Source organism: Mustelus asterias, chromosome 9 (assembly GCF_964213995.1).
Source record: "Mustelus asterias chromosome 9, sMusAst1.hap1.1, whole genome shotgun sequence".
NCBI classification, from domain to species: Eukaryota; Metazoa; Chordata; class Chondrichthyes; order Carcharhiniformes; family Triakidae; genus Mustelus; species Mustelus asterias.
In genome coordinates, this window is record NC_135809.1 from 133,208,077 (window position 1) to 133,232,312 (window position 24,236).

Sequence of the window (24,236 nt, forward strand, 5' to 3'; positions counted from 1 at the left end):
TTTTCTCTCCTTACAGATGCTGCCAGACCTGCTGAGATTTTCCAGCATTTTCTCTTTTGGTTTCAGATTCCAGCATCCGCAGTAATTTGCTTCTAGCCTTAATGGTCCCATTAACTCTGAAGATAAATTTGTAAGACAAGCTTTTGTTTTGTGCTCTTGTTGCGAATTCTCAAAAATGGCAATAGGTGTTTAAATAGACAGGCAATTATGGATTTTCACCTGAGGAAGAGTAATTGCATGAAGTCTCCTTTTGCTTTGCGATGATGTTTTTCAATCTTTTGAACAGGAAACTTCTAATTCTCTGTTATAAAGAGAGATGCCGCAAATGCAGATTTTTGCAAGGAAAAGGGCAAATGATTTTTCAATAAGGCAAATAGGAATATTGCTGGAGATTAACTGCCTAATGTGCCTTCAAGTCAAGTCCATAAAAAAATTGATTTGGTGAAGGAATGTGTTTTAACATCCCTGCCTTGTGAGTGTATGAAAGATCACATTGTCATCTGAAACCCATGACTCTGTTCTTAAAGATCCATCAAAAACTTCACATTTTAGGAAAAGACCTAATAATTACATAAAGCCGAATGTAGACCAATACATTTCTGATACTAAACCCGAGAGCCAGACACCAACCTCAGCTTTACTTCATGGCTGTTCTGGAGCAGTGACTCACCATTTTCCGTCTTACTGGGATACAGCCCAGTCAGAAATAAAAAAGGTTTCCCAAAAAAAAACATAACTGAAAATCTGACAAAACTGTCTTTCTTTCATTTTCATTAAAACAAAATCCGACGGATAAATAATAGGATTAAGTAAAACATTGATGTCAATCTATGGATAAAACAAAACGATGTCAGCACAAGGGAAGCAGGCGAATGGTAAGTAATTGGTCAGTGTGTAGAGCATAGAATCATAGAATCCCTACAGTGCAGAAGGAGGCCATTCAGCCCATCGAGTCTGCAGTGACCACAGTACCACCCAGGCCCTATTCCCATAACCCCACATATTTATCTTGCTAATCCCCCTGACACTCGGGTCAATTTATCATGGCCAATCCACCTAACCTGCACATCTTTGGACCGTGGGAAGAAACCGGAGCACCCGGAGGAAATCCACGCAGACACAAGGCAAACTCCACACAAACGGTGACCCAAGGCCGGAATTGAACCCAGACCCCTGGCGCTGTGAGGCAGTAGTGCTAACTACTGTGCCACTGTGCTGTCCATGGAAAGATAGAGAACGAAAGATTGAGGGGTGCCAGCATGGATTATGGAGAATATCACAGTGCTGGAGAGAAAGGATTCCTGGAGGAGTCAAGGACAGAATATATTTGGTTAGAGCAAAGAAGCAATGGAGGCATTATTACAGAGATAGCATATTCGATAGTTCACCAACTAGTGGGAAAGATATGGAGAAGCAAACTTTCTGGAAATCTATAGGGACATGTCAATATAAGACTTATAAATAGTAAAAGGGAGGTAAAGGAGGGGTTGGACAGATTAGAAATCTAAAAGGAGACCTACATGTGGAAGCAAAGGGCATGATTGAGATACTGAGTGAGCACTAAACATCTTTAGTTTCATTATATAACACATCTTTAGTAACCCAAAAGCATACTGAATAGAATTGATTTGATTTGATTTATTATTGTCACATGTATTGGGATACAGTGAAAAGTATTATTCCTTGCGCGCTATACAGACAAAGCATACCGTTTATAGAGTACACAGGGGAGAAGGAAAGGAGAGAATGCAGAATGTAGTGTTACACTGCAAGATTTTCCTGTAAGCTTTCCTTCTGTTTAGCCTCAGGAATTGATACAATTGCAGCCAAGGTCCAACATGAGAATCATATCACCCACATAAAGCATTGTGTCACTAAAAGTGTACAAAAAGCTATTTCATCCAAAAGCCTTATTACATAATGAACCATATAACATAACAATGTTCTAGAAACCAACATTTCAATCAGTGGTGTGATTGTACCACTACCCTTAGCACTGTTTCTGTTCATCTTATGTATTATTTGTAGTTAAAAACTATCAGCAGCCTGAACCTAAGTTATGATATTTACCACCTGTTGAAAAAGGCTGGATATCTGACGAAGGAGCAGGGCTCCGAAAGCTAATGGCATTTGCTACCAAATAAACCTGTTGGACTTTAACCTGGTGTTGTTAAAACTCTCACTGTGTTTACCCCAGTCCAACGCCGGCATCTCCACATCATGAAAAAGGCTGGGGACATTGTCCCAGGGTCAGCCACCCCACTCACACACAGAGCGTGAAAATTTCACTTCTCGGAGTGTTCAGCTTGTTTATGGAAACCATGGAAACAATGTTGAGGGAAAGCATGAAATGCTAATACTTTGTGTGTTTTAAAACATGCGCCAAATATGGAATTTTTTTGGATTTGATTTGATTTATTATTGTCACATGTATTGACATACAGTGAAAAGTATTGTTTCTTGTGCACTATACAGACAAAGCATACCGTTCATAGAGAAGGAAACGAGAGAGTGCAGAATGTAGTGTTACAGTCATTGCTATGGCGTAGAGGAAGATCAACTTAATGCAAGGTAAGTCCATTCAAAAGTCTGAAGTCTGACAGCAGCAGGGAAGAAGCTGTTCTTGAGTCGGTTGGTATGTGACCTCAGACTTTTGAATCTTTTTCCCGACGGAAGAAGGTGAAAGAGAGAATGTCTGGGGTGCATGTGGTCCTTAATTATGCTGGCTGCTTTGCCGAGGCAGTGGGAAGTGTAGACAGAGTCAATGGATGGGAGGCTGGTTTGCGAGATGGATTGGGCTACATTCACGACCTTTTGTAGTTTCTTGTGGTCTTGGGCAGAGCAGGAGCCATACCAAGCTGTGATACAACCAGAAAGAATGCTTTCTATGGTGCATCTGTAAAAGTTGAATTTGTAATACAGAAGTGAAATTTTGAGCTTTCTTCCTATCTGTTAAGTGTCAGTTTACCTCAAGTGGTGAAACTGATAAACAGCCTTTATTCTGAGATAGAATGAAGTTGGTTCAAGACCCATGCTAGGATTTAACAGAGGTGATGGCCTAGTGGTATTATCGCTAAATTATTAATCCAGAAACTCAGCTAATGTTCTGGGGACCTGGGTTCGAATCCCACCATGACAGATGGTGGAATTTGAATTCAATAAAAAGTATCTGGAATTAAGAATCTACTGATGACCATAAAACCATTGTCAATTGTCGGAAAAACCCATCTGGTTCACTAATGTCCTTTAGGGAAGGAAATCTGCCGTCCTTACCTGGTCTGGCCTACATGTGACTCCAGAGCCACAGCAATGTGGTTGACTCTCAAATACCCTCTGAAATGGCCTAGCAAACCATTCAGTCAGGGCAACAATGGGCAATAAATGCTGGCCGGCCAGCTACAAATTACTTTTTTTTAAATCACCGAAAGGGTACACTTCACTGCAGTGATGCAGAGGTGCAGCATTGTTAGAGGTGATTGGTGATGACATTAAACTTCAGCCCTATCAACATTCGGACAAGAATGGTTCCATGCCAATTCCAAGAGGGATATATCCCTCAACTAACATCACCAAATGAAAAAGATCATCAGGTTAATTATCTCGCTTACCAGCCAGGATTTTCCGTAACCCCCCAGTGGGTTTTCCAGTGATAGAGGCGGGTCGCCATTGGCCGGCATGTTCCCCGGTGGTGCGTCCAGGAAGCAATGCAAATGGCCATGAAACCCGGCAGGACCAGAAGATTCTGTGCTGCCAGAAAACCTTGTACCTGGGAGCCGAAAAATCCCAGCTGCTGTCTACAGGGTTTTGCTGCATCCAAATTGCTGCCTCTGACTACAGAACAAAAATGCGAACATTTCTCCTTGTTTTGTTTTGATTTGATTTATTATTGTCACATGTATTGGGGTACAGTGAAAAGTATTGTTTCTTGTGCACTATGCAGACAAAGAATACCATTCATAGAGTACATAGGGAGAAGGAAAGGAGAGAGTGCAGAATGTAGTGTTACAGTCATAGCTACGGTGTGGAGAAAGATCAACTTAATATGAGGTAGGTCCATTCAGAAATCTGATTGCAGCAAGGAAGAAGCTGTTCTTGAGTCGGTGAGAGGTTATTAAGGTTTACAGCATGGTTGGTGCATGATCTCAGATTTTTGTATCTTTTTCCTGACGGAAGAAGGTGAAAGAGAGAATGTCCGGGGAGTGTGGAGTCCTTGATTCCAAAAGTAATTCTGTGACTGCGAAGCATTTTGGGATGCCCCAGAAAACATCAGAGACTCAGTTTAAATCCTTGTCAATTTATTGCGCATTGGCCTTTCTCTTACTTTTTGTCCTCATCTCGCCTGAGCCGAAGTAAGCAAAAGATTCATCTTTGCAAATCCTTTGTTTTAGATATTTCCTCTGGCCAGCAGAATGGTACAGACTAGGATAAATACTTCAAGAATCTTCATCTATGATTTAAACAGACTGATTTATTATCTCCGAGTTTGCTCAAGTAAGTTCAAAGAAATGACTGTCAGAATCTCACAAAAACTCCCCACACCTCAGCAGTTAGGATTATTACACTGATTAATCATCAAAATAGAAACATGTGTCCAAAAATAAGTTAGGATTTATGAACTCCCCTCCCTATTCTAAACTCCGTCGAGTGGGGAGAACAACTTTTATTGCTTTGTCTCTACATTTGTGCCATATTACTAGGAGCTCCAATAAAATATTGAATTATATTTCTCATTGAAAACATAACTTTTTTTTTGGTTTCAATCCATTAGATTGTCATTTCTAAACAAAATCTATTAACAGCATATACACCGTGTGAGACTACAATGGAACAACTACAAAGACACCTTCAACTCCACTTGTCCATCTTGAAGAGTTGTTGACAGAATTAACAGGAAAATGTGGCATTGTGACTAAAAATATGACTTTTAATATCCTGTAACCATATCAGAAAGCAGACAAAACAGAACTCAATACTAAAATAGATCGTAGACGAGGAAGTCGTAAAGAAAACTCTCAATAGAGGTGTATCTCCAAGTATTGTCAGAAACTTGATGGAGTTTAGAAGAATGAAGGGGGATTGAATTGAAACTTACAGAATATTGAGAGGCCTACATAGAGTGGACTTAAACAATACTTTTCACTGTATACTAATACCTGTGACAATAATAAATAAAATAAAATCAAAACATGGAGAGGATGTTTCCACTAGTGGGAGCGACTAGAACTTGAGGGCACAACCTCAGAGTGAAGAGACGCTCCTTAAAACTGAGATGAGGAGGAATTTCTTCAGTCAGAAGGTGGGAAATCTGTGGAACTCATTGCCACAGAGGGCTATGGAGGCCGGATCATTGAGTGTCTTTAAGACAGAGATAGATGGGTTTTTGATCAATAAGAGGATCAGGGGTTACAGGGAGAAGGCAGGAGAATGGAGAGGAGAATCATATCAGCCATGATTGAATGGCGGAGCAGACTCGATGGGCCGAATGGCCTAATTCTGCTCCAATATCTTATGGTCTTATGGTCTAAGTTGGTCACTCAATCAATGTATGAAGAGTAAAACTTAATTTCTGAGTTTGAGAATTTTGGGAAAGAATTTACTCTCTATGCAATTCTTTTCCCCATGCTTCTCAGGGACCAATTATAACAATGTGTAGTTAAAATCACATACTAATTCATTGCCTTTTTGCCCAAATAGTGGCGTCATAGAATCCCTACAGTGCAGAAGGAAGCCATTCGGCCCATTGGTTCTGCACCAAACCTTTGACAGAGCATCTAACCCAGGCCCTATCCCCGTACGCCCACATACTTACTCCATTAATCCCCCTAACCTACACATCTTGGGACACTAAGGGGCAATTTAGCATGGCCAATCCACCTAACCTGCACATCTTTGGAGTGTAGTAGAAAACAAGAGCACCCGGAGGAAACCCACGCAGACACAGGGAGAAGATGCAAACTCCACACAGAGAGTCACCCGAGGCTGGAATTGAACCCGGGTTCCTGGAGCTGTGAGGCAGCAGTGCTAACCCCACTGTGCCACCCTAAAGATGTAATGCTGTATTCTGTGAATAAACCAATTATCAAGAAAAAGTATTAGTGTCTAGTTCCATACTTCACCAATTGGCTTGGAATTGGATTAAGGCAGGTTTCATAAATCCCATTCTCCTCGGTTTTGCTCCACACATTACAGTAATAGCTCATTTTAAAATTGCTGAAATTAATTTCAAACAGGAAATTTTCAAACTGAAAGATGCTGGCTGTCCTGCTGAAGGCCTATTGATCTCCAAGTACAGCTTAGCAACTCTTAACAGGTGCCCAATCAGCACTGAAGCGGGAGGATTAAGTCGAAGGCATTATAACATTACTGCTTTGCCATTTCCACCCAATTTAAATCCTCCTGTATGTTTCAAGCCATCTGTTTCATTTTGCACAAACTGAGCAAGGATGCAATGTTACGGGTTCCTTCCCCTTCATCTGTGGGGATCATTCAGGAACTCAAGCACAAGCGTAGTTATGGATAGAGAGAGTGTCATTTTTTGTTTAAAAATACCTCATGCAAATTAGGAGCAGGAATTATCCACCTCACCTGTAAAGATAAACATCTGATGTGCAAATGAACCTGCAGTTTTACTGTGCACAGTAAACTTCTCCACTGGTGACAGCCCCTTCTCACCAAGCAGGACAGTTCTGTTCAATACTTAAGAATGGAACTCAGTTCCAAGGCAGAGAAAAACAGACTGTAAATTTTCCAAAACATTCTCACAGTGCTTCTTCACAGCTCATCCACAAAGGCTCCATTATTTAAGCACCCGATTCTATTTAAAACAGGATCTTTTGAAGTAGCGTTGATCAGTGGCTGGTCTATCTTGGCACGACAGGAAAATTGCAGTCATTCATGATCAGATGGAACTCCAGTTGAGCTGGAAGTTCAGGAAGGGTCTGGATGAAATATCTGTGGGGTAAATTTTAAAGATGGGCCTGGTGTAGAGCTGTGTGCAATGTGAAGTATCTGCAATTTAGAGGGCAGCGTGGCCTGGACACCGTGAACAATCCGGTGGGATATGGTGACCTTCAAAATATTTCAAATCTGTTCCATAAAGTATTAAATCACCCAGGTAATTGTAACAGACAGAGTGGAGAGCAAAGTAAAACCCATGTGCCATTTCCCTTACTGTCTAAAATCGGTGTTTTCTTTACAGGAAGATGTGTGTATTTCCAGGTCCCAGAGTGCACGTGATCAATTTGACCAACAGCAGCAAGATTTTGTGAGTTTAAACAAAGAGATTTTTTTATTCACGCATTCACCTCAAAGGTCTAAATGGTACATCGCTCATGCACACACACACACACACACACATTCGCATGCACACACACATGCACACACACACACGCACACATATTTGCATGCACAAACACACACACACTCGCATGCACACACACACACATTCACACATGCACACACACACATTCGCGTGCACACACACAAACACACACACACACATATTCACATGCACACACACGCACGCACACACAGACACACACACATACTCAAGCACACACACACACACATACACACACACACTTGCACACACACACACAAACACTCTCACACATACACTCACACACACTCTCACACACACACGCACACTTGCACGTACACACACGTACACACACACACTCACGCACTTGCACACACACACACTCGCACACACATTCACACACACACACACACACACTCACGCACTTGCACACACACACACTCTCGCACACACATTCACACACACACTCTCGCACACACATTCACACACACACACTTGCACACGCACACACTCACACACTTGCACACACACACACTTGCACACACACACTTGCACACACACACACACACACTTGCACACACACACACTCATGCACACTGACACACACTCACACACACACACACACTCACACACACACTCACACACACTCACACACACACTCACAAACACACTCACAGACACACACTCACACACACACACACTCACACACACACACTCACTCACGCACACACACTCACACACACACTCACACACACACTTGCACACACACACAAACACTCTCACACATACACTCACACACACTCTCGCACACACATGTACACTTGCACGTACACACACGTACACACACTCACGCACTCGCACACACTCTCGCACACACATTCACACACACCCACTCACACACACACACTCACACACACACACTCACACATACACACACCCACTCACACACACACACTCACACACACACACTCACACACACACACCCCCTCACACACACCCACTCACTCTCACACACACACTCACTCACGCACACACACTCACACACACACTCACACACACACTCATACTCACTCACACACACACAAACACTCTCACACACTCTCGCACACACATGCACACTTGCATGTACACACACGTACACACACACGCTCACGCACTCGCACACACTCTCGCGCACACATTCACACACACACACTCACACACACACACTCACTCACACACACACACACACACTCTCACACACACACTCACACACACACACTCACACACACACACACACATGCACACACACAAACACTCTCACACACTCTCGCACACACATGCACACTTGTACATACACACACGTACACACACACACTCACGCACTTGCACACACACACTCACACACACACTCACACACACACTCACACACACTCACACACACACACTCACTCACACACTCACACACACGCTCACACACACACTCACACACACACACAAGAAATATGTCATTCACGAGATTAGTGACTTTTACAAGTTGCAAACAAAAGAATAGTTCATCATTCTTGTGTTTGGCTCATCATAGAAAAAGCAGGCTGGAATCTTACCACAGTTCACTGCGGTGGGATTTTCCCATCCCGCTGCGGTGAACGGTGATTTGGCTGGCTACCAAATTCCCCAACTTTGCTGCAGTGGGAGTGTGGCGTGAATGGCTGGCAAGATTGTGCCCACGGTCTTTATGGGCCCTTTGAAGGTGGCATTTTCACTCTGATAGCTAGCGATGTATCACAGAGTTGAGGCAGCATTCCCGTGAAGAGATGAATGTTCAGCAAGGTATAGAGTCGTCACTTCTATTGTTCATACCAGGAGGTCAGGCTTCATACAAATGGTCTTGGATTAGGAATCATAGAATCCTACAGTTCAGAAGGAGGTCATTCGGACCATCGAGTCTACACTGACCACAGTCCCACCATGGTCCTATCCGCATAACCCCATGCATTTACCCTAGCTGACACTAAGGGTCAATTTAGCATGGCCAATCCACCTAACCAGCATATCTTTGGACTGCGGGAGGAAGCCAGAGCACCCGGAGGAAACCCACGCAGACGCAGGGAGATAAGCAAACTCCAAACAGTGACCCAAGCCGGGAATGGAACCCAGGTCCCTGGCGCTGTGAGGCAGCAGTGCTAACCACTGTGCCACCGTGCCGCCCTAATGCTCCATCCGGGTCACTAAGGTTATTGTGGCATAGTGGTATTTTCATTGGACTAGGAATCCAGAGACCCAGGGTAATGCTCTGGGGGCCTGGGTTCAAATCCTGCCACAGCTTATGGTAAAATTTGAATTCAATAAGAATTATGGAATTAAAGGACTAATGATGATCATGAAACCATTGTCAATTGTTGTAAAAATCCACCTGGTTAAATAATGCCCTTTAGGGAAGGAAATGTACCGTCCTTTACTGGTCTGGCCTATATGCGATTCCAGACCCAGAGCAATGTGGTTGACTCTTAGGTGCTCTCAGGGATGGGTAATAAACACTGGCCCAGCCAGTGACACCCACATCCCATAAACGAATAAAAAAAAGGTAACGGTGACCATTACATACATCATTGATTGGTGTAAAACACCATCTAAAGGAGTCTAATGCCCTTTAGGGAAGGAAATCTGCTGCCGTTACCTGGTCTGTCCTACATGTGACTCCAAACCCACAGCAATGTGGTTGACTCTTAACTGCCCTCTGAAATGGCCGAACGAGCCACTCAGTTCAAGGAGAATCAGAAATGGGCAACAAATTCTGGCCTTGCCAGTTGCGCCCTCATCCCATGCAAAAATTAAAGAAAATAATTCGATGGCAGATTTTTCTTTTTTGTTTTCGACAACATCCTAAAGTGCTTGTGTTTCACTAGAAAGTAATCTTTTGTGAACTAAACTTAACATCGTAATAAAATCCTGTCTTTTTAAATTATTCCTCCTTCTCTTCTTTCACTCATGGTTTGTGGCCATCAGTGGTAAGGCTGCATTTAGTGACCATCACTAAACTCCCCCAACAAGGTTATGGTGAAGTGCCTTCCTGAATACAGTTGAGCAGTTTGCCATTTTAAATGGAATTAAACGTCAACCACATTTTCTTGGCTGTGGAATGGCGTGTTTGTAATGTCTGAGGATGGCAGCTTTCCATCCATAAAGGACGTTAGCAAACAAAGTGGATTTTTGAATTATAATCTGGCAGTTTCATGGTTGCATAAGTGTTGCGAGCATTTAATCCAGATTTAAATTAATTAATTGAATTTAAATTCCCCAGCTTTACGGTTTGATCTGAACTCATACTTTTCAATTGTTGTAAAAACCCATCTGGTTCACTGATGTCCTTTAGGGAAGGAAATCTCCCATCCTTACCTGCTCTGGCCTATATGTAACTTCAGAGCCACAGCAATGTGGTTGACGCTCAACTGCCCTTCAAGGGCAATTAGGGATGGGCAATAAATGCTGGACAACCAGCAACGGCCATGTCCCACAAATGAATTTTAAAAATGATGCTGGCAATCCCCAGAGGAGGAAAAGATGCATCAGTCACTCAAGGTGGCTACAAAGCTACTGTCTTGTCTTTTGAAGGGGGAGGGATGGCACGGGGTGGAGTGCCTGCTCTGATCGTGGGGTGGGGGGAGCGCCCCTGAGACATCCCTGGTGGACTTGGGGGGAAGCTTAATTTTTCCCTCTGATTGGGGCACCCTCTCCGATCTCAGTGCAGCCGGGTTTTACCAGCCCCACCCGATGTGAAAGATGCCCCCTCCCCCCTCTGTTTTTGTTCACAAAGTGACAGAAGATCTGGAGAGGAACACGCCCGTTTTCAGACAGACCCTGACACTGTGCCAAATTCTGGTAAGATCTCCCCCAGCATCCCAAACTCCATCAATCCACTGTTAATTGTGCCTTCATCTCTCCAGGCCCTCAACTTGAAAATGTATTCCTTAAATCTCAGACTTTCCGACTCTTTCCTCTTTCAAATTGTTCCTTGAAACAAACATCTTATCCGAAGCTTTTAGGTACCTGGCCAATAGCTCCTTCTCTGGCCGTGTCAATTCTTGGCTCATTACGTGGATGTAAGCTGCCTTGGTAAGTGCCAAAACATTTCAATCCATTTAAGGCAGAACCTGCTGCAATTGTGCCTTGATTTATTTTTGAAAAATGACTAACTGCACAGTTCACCGAACAAATAAATAAAAGTATTTTTTATAAGGCTCATTTTTTTTAAGATTTCCTTTTCTGTGAACTTTATGGGGTTTGAGGTGAGGGTTGTTAAATTTCAGAAATACAACAAAAAAGTTCTTTCCCACTGCCTGGGAAAGCTTTCTTCACATTGCCACCAACCATGTTCCACAGCTTTAATTTCGACTACACAAATTAACATTTTCTCTTTCTCTTCCAGCCCCCCTGAGTGTATATTTATTTTAGCAAGATTGGTAACATGAGCAATTTGTGCCAAATTAGCAGGGGTTATGTGCGCTGTATGCTCATGCCTCAGTGAGATAGCCGAAACTAATGTTAACATATGTTCCTTATACAGATTATCCCATTAGGCAGGGGCTGGACCTGACCCCAGGCCTGGAGACTGATAACGTACAGACTTCAAATCAGGTGAACACTCTCTGACTCAAAACGTTGGCTCTGTTCTGTCTCCACAGATGCTGTCAGACCGGCTGAGATTTTCCAGCATTTTCTGTACTTGTGTCAAACACAGAACAGGTCATTTTAACTCTCAGTGATGATGCAGAGCGGGAGGTGTAAAATTGGCTGGCTATTATATAACCCACATGATTTTTCTTTTCATCGGGTATTTCCTGTTTTGGACCATCGATGAAAGTTTATCTTTAAAATTCATTCTGTTGTCAGTTGGCATTTTAGTTTTGCCTCTTAATCACCTAAAAGTCCATCTTTGCACTGGCTACTAAAAGGAACTGTTCTAGAAAACTCAAGAACATGCATAGATGAATTATGAGTTGAGATATAAATATGATGCACAGCTGAACATTCGTAACTGCATAGCTCATGATGTAGGCATTAACTGAATGATACATGGATATTATGGTTGTTACTTATATTGAGCCTTGTAAGAAGCATCTTGCTATATGGGGAGCAGGCGGGTAAGTGGAATTGATTCGCCTCAGATCAGCCATGATCTTGTTGAATGGCGGGGCAGGCCCGAGGGGCTAGATGGCCTACTCCTGCTCCTATTTCTTATGTTCTTATGTTCTATCAGTATGAGCTAAGTGACACTTTCTGTGTACGTTATGTCAACTGAAACTAACAGAAATAGATACAAACTTGTGCATTCGACAAATACAGAAAGCTATTATGGCGCGTATGAAGTAAAGTTGATATATTAATCACAAGTAAGGCTTACATTAACACTGCAATGAAGTTACTGTGAAATTCCCCTAGTAAATACACTCTGGTGCCTGTTCAGGTCAATGCACCCTAACCAGCATGCGTTTCAGACTGTGGGAGGAAACCGGAGCACCCGGAGGAAACCCACGCAGACACGGAGAGAACGTGCAAACTCCACACAGACAGTGACCCAAGCCGGGAATCGAACCCGGGCCCCTGGCGCTGTGAGGTAGCAGTGTTAACCACTGGGCCACCGTGCCACCATGTTTCATGATCTGCAGTTTCTAATATCTAGAAGCTTCCATAAAGAAATATTTCTGTACAAATAAAGCATTTTCGAAGTTATTACATATTTTTTGTACAAGGAAGCATGATGCCAAAACCTGGCCCAGATTCTTTTGTTATCCTAAAATAGGATAAGACATCGGCTGTGATCGAGTGGCTGAGATGGCATAATGGCTACTAAATCTCGCAAGAAGCCCAAAACAGGATTTGCAGACGGTGAGATTTTGATTTGTGATCTCCCCTGCCCTTGTGATGATGCAGTCAGGTTGATGGTCAGGAAGGCAGCAAGCCTGATTAGCACATTTTATAATAAATTTGCAAGTAATAATAAGGTTTAACACCACCACTTCCATCCTCTCCGCATTGTCCCATCCAGTTGGCATGACATTACACCAGCGCGAATCACTACTGGTTTGCAACACAAAATGCCCTGATGCCTGTGAGGGGAGTGCCCAGATAGTTGCATTGTGGCGGAGAAGGGAAAATGCCCAGATAATTGTGTGTTGCGGAAAGGGGGGAATGTCCAGATGCTTGCACTGTGGGGGAGAGGGGGGATACCCCAATACTTGTATGTTGAGGAGAGGGGAGGTATTACCCTGATACTTGTGTGTTGGGGGGGACTGCCCCTATTCTTGTGTGTTGGAGATTTGGGCGGGGGGGGGGGGTTGCCCCGATACTTGTATGTTGAGGAGAAGGCGGAATGTCCCGAAATGTTTCACTGTTGCTGGGTCAAAATCCTAGAACTCCCACCTTAACAACACTGTAAGTGTACCTACACCATATGGACTACAGTGGTTCAAGAGAATGGCTCACCACCACCTTTTCAAGGACAATGGGCAATTCAGAATGGACAACAAATGCTGGCCTTGCCCAGCAATGCCCACATCCCAAGCAATTTTAAAAGTTTTATAAACAGAAAAGATATCAGTAATCCACTGGAGACCATATTTTATCCACTGGGTAAATTCTTAACAAATCCAGCTGCAGATTTGATGCATTTCCATTCGTAAGATATACCTCTCTGTAAACTAAACATAACCCAAAGTATTTTCCCTTCTTAAAAACACTTGTATTGGAAAATACATTATTAAAGCTGAGTCATATTTCAAATCCTAATAAAATAAGTACTGAGCAAGGCCAAATTAATATTTAGGAAAATTATCATCATATTTTTATCCATTAAAACTACATAAATATTATAACTTGCTATGACATTTGGTGAATAATTTCCCAAAGCACACATAACATTATTGTGACTTGCCACTTGTGAGTTATTAAGTTGGCATCACCTATAGAGTTTACTCAATGTTGTCATTACTCATAACACTAGCTTGCCTTGTAACATTCATGTACACTCATAATGCGGTCAGCAATTATATTTCACATATAACACATCGATAACATGCTGCCTCACAGCGCCAGGGACCCAGGTTCAATTCCCGGCTTGGGTCATTGTCTGTGTCGAGTTTGCACATTCTCCCCGTGTCTGCATGGGTTTCCTCCGGGTGCTCCAGTTTTTTCCCGCAGTCTAAAAGACGTGCTGGTTAGATGCATTAGCCATGCTAAATTCTCCTTCAGTGTACCCGAACAGACGCGGGAGTGTGGCGACTGGGGGATTTTCACAGTAACTTAATTGCAGTGTTAATGTAAGCCTACTTGTGACCCTAATAAATAAACTTAAACTTAATCAACGTAACAAAATTATATTATGCATCAGGTAGTTTGTGCTAAGAAATTGCTTTTTACAGTATGTCTAATGCCCAATGCATGTTAAAAAATACTTTGAATAGAAGCTTAGATGGTGACCGATATGAAAAGTAATCTGTTGAGCCCACCATGTGGGAGTACGTGTAATTTCACAGCTGACTACAAGATGTCATCTGTAAGTGTTTGAAGATACATCTGACTAGATCGCACACTACTTTTCTGAGTTATGCTTTTCCCTAACAGTTAAAACATTCACTTGTGAAGTATTTGTATTATTGCTCAACTCGGTACATTTCTAAAAGATACAGCTACATAAAAAACAGGTACAGTCTGTGAACTAAAACTCGCGCTGTGCTATTGATTACATCAAAGTCATCCAATTAAAATTACTGACTGCCCACAGGATTGGCTACAATAACATCATTCAGCCCCAACATTCAAATTTTAGTCTAAAACTGCTTACCCACAATACAGGTACTGTACATGGCGAGTATATTTGCTTAAGAAATACCTACCACCATTCTGCACAAAACATTGCAGTCTTTCTATTGCGCACAAGATTGGAATTGAGGTATGAATTTATCAGATACAGCAAATCAGAATGCAACACCTATGTTTTAGTCCAGGAATTGCAAACAATATTTTGACTTCATCAAGGATTCTGAGAATATTGGCTCAGGCAAGGGGCACCAGAATGAGCCATGCCCTCTGACTTTGTTACGCTTTCCCTGCACTATTGCCTTGTTGGAGCTTCTCATAATCTTGCTGAAAAGAGAGACATATTGCCGAAGCTTTTCATCATGTACTCATCAGAACAATCACAAGAATGTCAAATTTCAAATGATCACAACACTTTGTACTGCAGGAGAATAGGCTGCTGATTGGTTGGCAATATCTGCTTTGATCGGCTGAGGAGGCAGTAATGGGGAACTATAGGCTCCCAGCTAATTCAACAAAGGTGCAAGGCTTGAACATATTCCTTTTGTTTGCACAGAACAGTCTCTGTACATAAATGTGTGTCCCTGCGAGCAAGCATAAATGAGCCAAACTGATTATCTTAAAGTAGCTGTTTGTGTAACGATTAGGACGCAGGATTGTTCAGCAAGTGCTACACTATCGTAGAATGACATCTAATGGTAGACTTTTTGTTTTCATAGAATCCCTACAGTGCCATCGAGTCTGCGCCGACTTTCTGACCCAGACCCTATCCCCAAAACCCCACACGGTTACCATGGCTAATGCCCTAACCCGCACATTTTTGGAGTGTGGGAGGAAACCGGGGCACCCGGAAGAAACCCGCGCAGACACAGGGAGAACATGCAGACCCCGCACAGACAGTGACCCAAGCCGGGAATTGAACCCAGGTTCCAAGCGCTGTGAGGCAGCAGTGCTAACCACTGTGCCACTGTGCCACACAAAATGCTAAAGTACACCTGTGTACACTTGGGGCAATTCTCCCAGCTCGCTGCACTGCTCTAACAATGCTGCGGGCTGGGAAACTTAAGCGGAGGCACTGTTTTTGATTATGAAGATCACTTGCCCAGTAACTGTGTTGGTTACTAATTTATTTACAAATCTAAGATGGAATGAGCCCAACCTGGGATCCCAATTTGCCACACATGGTTAATCGCTAACGCAGTGAATGGCACTGGTTTACACAGAGACCCTGTTTAAAACACACCAGCTAATCAGAGGGAGATTCTCACTTCAGTTGAAAGGGGGGAAGCATTGCTCCCCACTGCATTTGGAACTCTGAGTAAATCTAATTCATTTAATAAATTATAAAACATTTACTCAGGAATGCAACTCAAGGGCAGCAGCACATCAAATGATTTGAACAATGAAAGAAAGGTTTGCATTTGTATAGCACCATTCACAACGCGCTCAGAGCCTTTGTAACCAGGCCAGTACTTTCTGAATGCATTCACTGCTGAAATGCCAAATTGTGCCCGGCAAGATCCCATAATAATCTTAGTGACCCAGATGGAGAATTAGGGCGGCGTGGTGGCACAGTGGTTAGCACTGCTGCCTCACAGCGCCAGGGACCCGGGTTCGATTCCCGGCTTGGTTCACTGTCTGTGTGGAGTTTGCGCATTCACCTCGTGTCTGCGTGGGTTTCCTCCGGGTGCTCCAGTTTCCTCCCACCATCCAAAGATGTGCAAGTTAGATGGATTGGCCATGTGAAATTGCACCTTAGGCAATTCAGGGGGACTGGCTAGGGTAAATAAGTGGGGTTATGGGGATAGGGCCTGGGTGGGATTGTCGTCAGTGTGGGTTTGATGGGCCGAATAGCCTCCTTCTGCATTGTAGGGATTCTATGATTCTATTTCAATAACTGCCTATTTCAAGTCCTCTGAAGGTGTGGGCAGACCCGCTCCTCCCCCCCCCCCCCATTATCCCAATGACATATACATATTTTTAAAGTTAAAAATAACACCTTTAATTGGAAGTTTTGGGTGGGTGGGTTTCTGCAACAGTGGAAATGACCCCCCCGGGACATTTCAGACTCGCATCAGGAACATGGGGATTTTTATCCCGCGGCAGCAATCAATGCGGTGACACTAAGACGCTGAAAAAAACAACCCAAATTTGGAAGAGTTGCCAGCAACTGTCTTAATTGTTAAAGGAGAAAGTGAGCAGAGAAGGTTGGGCAGGAGTTTGAAAGCAAAAGGCAGCAAATAGCGCTTTAGTGGCTTGCCCCAGATATGAACCAGATCTTGTGAGACTTCTTACTGTGTTTTACTAACACAAACACTTGGTCATATGGGAGTTGGGAATGTAGCGGGGCCGATAGATTTTCACCCAGAGAAAGGGGAATCAGTCTCTGCAAATACCCACCTCCCAGCTTCATAATAACACGTGGGAAAGCAAATTGCAACCCGCGGCTCCCGTGTCCTTACATGGGGCAGGCCATTCAGCCCAACGGTTCAGTGCTGCCCCAGCCTGATTCCACTCACTCAGGAAGCAAGGAAGGAGATCCGGAGCAGCAGCATTCACTGAGAGGATGGAGGAGAGTTTTGGTGGGCATTACGGTTTAAATGTGAAACTGAAAACTGGGGAGGGGGTGCAGCTTTGGTGTGTGTGGAGAGGGGAGGGGAGGGGTGAAAGAGTCAGTGGAGGTTGCCCTAATCATTTTGGGATTTCACACAGACCCCAGTCAAGGGGAGGGTAGGAGGGAGAGTCACAGTTCGAATGCGAATATCATTTATCATCAGAGTGCAAAACGCAAATGCGGCGCAACATGATCCAACTCCAGAGAAATACTCCCGCGATTATATAAACACCAGTTCAAATCCAGCTGGGGGAAGATGGTGAGATTCCGCGGATTAAAAACTATTGGGAGAGTTCATGGCCATAATTTAAACTAAACTCCCAGTGAGGGGGGAAAAAAACATCTTGAATAATTAATTCAATGTTTTAAGTGTACATTGATTTTATTAATCACGAGGCGTTACAATTTTATTTAGCAACTATCACAAAAAGTACAAACATATAAATTACCGATTTTTTAAAGTATTAAAAGCATTTACATTGGGTTAAATTTGGAGGAGTCTGGAGTCTCCGCTATCCCAGTTGTGGGAAAAGGACATTACCCATTGAAAACTACACATCATTTCGCAAGTTTAAATTATTGGCAAAACAGCCCCGTAGAAAACAAGCGCTTACAAAAGAAACATTGGAGTTGTGTTCAGATCCGCCGAGTCCACAACTTTAGCAGAAACCAACCATTAAAAAAAAAGGCATCAAATCCAGTTCGCCTTTCCAAATGTTTTTCTCTCCAGTCTCTGGGGCAGAGGGAGGAAAGGAATCCGCTTCTGCAACTTGCAAACATTAAAATCCCAAGCAGAAAACAGGAGAATTTATTCCTGGTTCCAACGAGGCAAAACGTGAAAGGTTCCCTTTTGAAAATAGACTTTCTTTTTACAAAATGCAGTTTAGAAAATATCTTCCTTGTGAAACAGAGAGTGTGTGCTGTCAGAGAGGGGGGGAGTTGGTGGGACATTGCAGAGCCTCTCAGTGGGCGGAATCCGAGTCGCTGGAATCCAGGCTGTATCTCAGTTTGCAGTTGCTGAGATTGGACTTGTGGAGCCGCGAGTTCTGGGCGCTCCTCCGAAGGCACTCCAGCGACTGCAGAAAGGACTTCTTGGCTTTCTCCTCCTCCAGGGCCGAGACCCCTTCCTCCTCCACCTCCTGGATCTCGTCGAAGGTGACGGGCTGGGTTTTGAACCTGGCCTCCCGGGGTCTCCGCTGCTTCAGTTTGCCTTTCTGCAGCTGGCGGCGCAGCGACTGCGGGAATTCCTCTGCAATCCCGGCGAGGCTGGGCATCACCGCCTGGTAACTGGTGCTGATACCCACCACCTCGCCCTGCTTGGAGCCGGCCATGGCGCTCTGTCCCTTCCTCCTGTGTCGGTGCTGCAACCTCTCGCTTCTGCCTCTGTGTTGCAACCTCTGCCTCCTGTCTCTGCTGCAAACTCCCTCTCTCCTTAATCTGTACTGCAATCTCTCTCTCTTTCTCGCTCTCAGTCTCTGCTGCAACCTCTCTCCTTAGTCTTTACTGCAATCTCTCTCTCTCTCCCTGCCTCTCTCTCCTGTGTCAATGTTGCAATCTTTCTTTCTCTCAGTCTTTGCTGCAACCTATCTTTCTCTCTGTACTGCAATCTCTTTCTCTCTCCTCTGTGTCTGCTCCAACCTCTCTCTTAAGTTGACGCAACTTTCCGTGCCTGTGTAATTTATATAGACAACAGGAAAGACACGTGGACACACACTCTGATGACACAGTTGCCATTTAAAGCAATCCTGTTTTTTTCCCCTGGCTGACGTACATGAAATATATTTTTTCATTAATGGTCTGTTGCTTGATCCCGGGTAGGAATTAGATATCCGGCCGGCCTCTGTCTCAGCAGCCCCCTCTGGGTGAAATTGTTGCAAGAACTTTGCGAGATTTGCGCAACTCAAAAAGGCAACTTGCTGCCTTGATTTGCTATGTATGTCCTTTGATTTTAATCATCATCCAATTAATCAGGATCTTGTCTGGAAATGGCTTATTATTATCCAAATATCCTGACAGCTATCTATTTATATTTAATAATTTATACCGCATAATAAATTATATCTGTACATTTATATCTATATATTTACAAATATATTTTATAAGAATTCATGTATATATTTATATTATCTACGTGCACTGACATTTATATATGTTTACATAATCATTTGTATCATAAAAATCATAGAACCCCTATAGGGCAGAAGGAGGCCATTCGGCCCATCGAGTCTGCACCGACCACAATCACACCCAGGCCCTATCCCCATAACTCCACATATTCACCCCGTTAATCCCTCTAACCTACGCATCCCAGGACACTAAGGGGCAATTTAGAATGGCCAATGCACATCTTTGGACTCTAATAACTTATATCTGTACATTCATATATTATTTATATATACTGATATATATAATTTATAAGAATCTATGTATCATTTATATATTATCCACATATACTGATATTTATATGTGTTTATATACAATAATTTATAATATATATTGTAAGTTATATTATATAATTTAATATTAAATTATATAATATTATATATTATATACAATTTATATCATGTATAAATTTATGTACAATTATATATTATATGTGTAATAACATATCATTGTTATATTGTATTATATATAATTATACATTATATATAAAATATATATATTTATACATAATTTATAAATATGTATTACCAATTATATATTAATATGTGATATAAATTATATGTAATGTATAATTTGCACATGCATGTAATAAATTATATAAATTATATAATATATAATTATACATAATATACATTGCATATAATTTATATCACATTTATATATAATTGATACATTTTATATATTATATATGATTATATATTATATAATTTATATCATAGTTTATTTATTAATTTATAATATATTTATAATATACAATGTATTATATGTATGTATAATTTATATCACATATCATTAATAATATAATGTATAATGTAATTATACATTACATATAATTTATTACATATATTTATAAATTAGATATTATCAATTATATATAAAAATGTGTGATATAAATTATATGTAATGTATAAATTTACATACATATAATAAATTATATAATATACATACATATAATAAATTATACATTATATATAAAATATATCATATATTTATACATAATAATTTATAAATATGCATTGTCAATTATTATATATATGATATAAATTATACGCAATGTATATTATATATAATTATATATTATATAATTTATATGATTTATTATCTGTATGTGTGAATTGTACATTATAAATAATATATATCATTACATATTATATATAATTATGTTATATAATTCTTATAATTTATTATATGCATGTGCAAATTATACATTACATATAATTTACATCACATTTATATATATATATAATTACATAATTTTATAATTTATTATGCGTATGTAAAATTATGTATTTATATAAATACGTAATTATTTATATAAATTATATAATTTATCATATGTATGTAAAATTGCGCATTACATATAATTTGTATCACATATTTATATATAATTGACAATGTATAATTTATAAATATATGATAAATTAATAAATTATGATATGAATTATATAATAAATTACATACTATATATAGTTATATACATTTAGCTATACATAGTATATAATTTATTATAAATATATAACTATATATAGTGTATTATGTATTATATATATATTTAAAAATTATATATTCTGCATACATTTATATACATATATATATTCATATAACAGGCAGCGTGTTAACGGGGCAATAACTTTGCAAGAGGTTAAATGTAACAGCAGGGAGTCACACTGAATCCAAACATCCACATCGCAAGAAGCTTTAGGTGCGTTACTCAGAGCACACTGCAGAGTATCTTCGGCACAGTCAGATTGCCGTTTCCGGTGCTTTTACCACTAGGGGATGTCGTGGCTGAAAAGAACGGGGATGGACTCCCCCCCACGCCCGCCCCCAGATTGAATTGCAGAGTCTCAGCCGCCGGGAATTTCACTTTGGGGGAATGTGTATTTGTACCCACGCATTGCTCACTCTCGCTCGCGGAGAGATGCCTGGCCTGATTCATACACTTCTCCAACAGAGCATTTTACCCAGGTCCCGTAACCCCAGATATTTACTCCGCTAATCCCCCTAACCTACACATCTTGGACACTAAGGGCCAATCCACCTAATTTGCACATTTTTGGACTGTGGGAGGAAACAAGAGCACCCGGAGGAAACCCACACAGACACGGGGAGAACATGGAAACTCTTCACTGACAGTGACCCAAGTCGGTGCTGTGTTCACCCCAGTCCAACGCCGGCATCTCCACATCCTGATTCATACTGACAGGGACAATTTATTTTTGCATTTTAAACGACGGGATATTTGGTGTGAAAGTTGCACTGCTTGTAACCTGCTTCTCCCTAAGGGGCACACACGCCTGCCTCTCTGAGTTAGAGACTAACATGTTCTTACACACATCAGGTATCAGTGTCATTCCTGAATACTGATGTTTAAGCTTCCTCTCGTCCCATGGGAGGGTGCAGCCGGAACACGAGCGTGTAAATCTGTGTTTTATTTGTCATTTTTATTTGGCTTTGGGAAATGCAATAAATATTTGGACAGTGGGTTTTCCCATGAGAATGTCTTCATTCATTCATAGGATGTGGCAGCCACATTGATGGATAGGTGGACGGATAGATAGAAAGATAAGCAAAAGCTATCATAAAGTTAACTCTTTAATGTTATAATTACTTCCTTCACTTGTCTGCCCCACAATCCTGTCTTTCTCTGAAACCTGGTGATCATGTTATGTTTCATTTCTGGAATCTGGAATCCTCCCCAACCCCGCATTGAGATTTCCATCAATCTGCTTGCAGAGGTGGTCCCTCAGAGACACTTCTGTTATTCATTTCTACATGAACATTTACCTTTTTTTCTCATTTGCAATGCACATTTCAGAACCCTGATTATCAAATCTATTTTTCTTAAAGCCACATCCATCATCATTTATTTTTTATTTATTAGTGTCACAAATCGGCCCACATTCACACTGCAATGAAGTTAATGTGAAAATCCCCCAGTCGCCACACTCTGGTGCCTGTTCGGGTACACTGAGGGAGAATTTAGCATGGCCAACGCACCTAACCAGCACGTCTTTTGGACTTTGGGAGGAAATCGGAGCACCCGGAGGAAACCCACGCTGACATGGGGGGAACGTGTAGACTCCGCACAGACAGTGACCCAAGGCCAGAATCGAATCCAGGTCACTGGCACTGTGAGGCAGCAGTGCTAACCACTGTGCCACCACTGGTTAGGGTTAGCCACAATCACCACCATCTACATTCCATTTGTCCTTTTGGCCATGACATCTTTGTCAATCTCTCCCTTGCCTCTGCCTATTGCTGGCCATCTATCCAGTCCCTACTGCTCCACACCCGCCCCCATCTCCCCCCCCTCCCCCCACACACACATGCACAATGGTCTAAATCTCATCCTATTTCCAGTTGTCTTTATCTTTGAAGTAGTAATAACGAAACGTTGGCTCTATTCTCTCTCTCCACTGATGCTATCAGACTTGCTCAGATTTTCCAGCATTTTCTGTGTTTTTTCCATCATTTCTCCTTTCTCCCATCCCAGCCAATCTGAAAACTAAGGAAACCTAACTGTTGTACATGTTTTATAGACTTCATACCAAAGTAAATCAGATCAGCTGCACCACACCTCAGCAAGTACTTTCCATAACAAAATGAGTTCAGTAAATGCACCGTAATGAAAACTGGGTGATTTGTGCGTTACAGTTCACTCAGGGAGTCTGTGTTGCTGTGGTAACACACACTTTAACATGCATGTTGTAGTCTGGAGTTCTGGATGGCGACGGTAGAGGTTCCAACATTCCCTCCATCTCATGGCTGACCAGGAATCTCTCCCACTTTTACCACCTGCCATTGATGTGTGTTAGAAAAGCCCGCAGTGTGACACTCAACCTGTTTGGCCACATTCTGAACCCGCCTTCCTTGGCCATTGAGTCCTGGGGTGGAACTCGAACTTGGAGCTTCTGACACAAAGGGTAGGATTGCTACCCAGTGCACCATGGCACCCCACAAATTTGGTGATTGGCAAAGTTGAGACAATCAACTTTTTACTAAATAATATTTACTGCACAGGAAGCACAGGTGAATACAAATTGTGGTTTTTTTTGGATTTTCCAGTATAATAGCAAGATATTTTTTATTTCTTGTTTCTCACAAGAGTATGAAAAAAATTAAATCTGGAAACTAGTTTTCAATCAGGTTCTGGCCGCTGGTGTTCTGGTTTCAATAAAACATGAAAACCTGTCAGTAACCAATGGCATAGAATCATAGAACCCCTACAGTGCAGGAGGAGGCCATTCAGCCCATCAAATCTGCACCACCTCTCCAACAGAGCATTTTTCCCTGGACCCGCAACCCCAGATATTTACTCCGCTAATCCCCCTAACCTACACA

General features: G+C 41.8%; 1 protein-coding gene across 1 annotated transcript; it reads right to left on the reverse strand.

Annotated features, from left to right (window-relative positions):
• Nucleotides 1–18,093: 18,093 nt before the first annotated feature.
• On the reverse strand, nucleotides 18,094–19,362 carry c9h11orf96 (chromosome 9 C11orf96 homolog). Its single transcript, XM_078221324.1, has one exon. The coding sequence runs from the start codon at nucleotides 19,058–19,060 to the stop codon at nucleotides 18,692–18,694; it is 369 nt and encodes a 122-aa protein (XP_078077450.1). The 5' UTR covers nucleotides 19,061–19,362; the 3' UTR covers nucleotides 18,094–18,691.
• Between the last annotated feature and the right edge of the window lie 4,874 nt (nucleotides 19,363–24,236).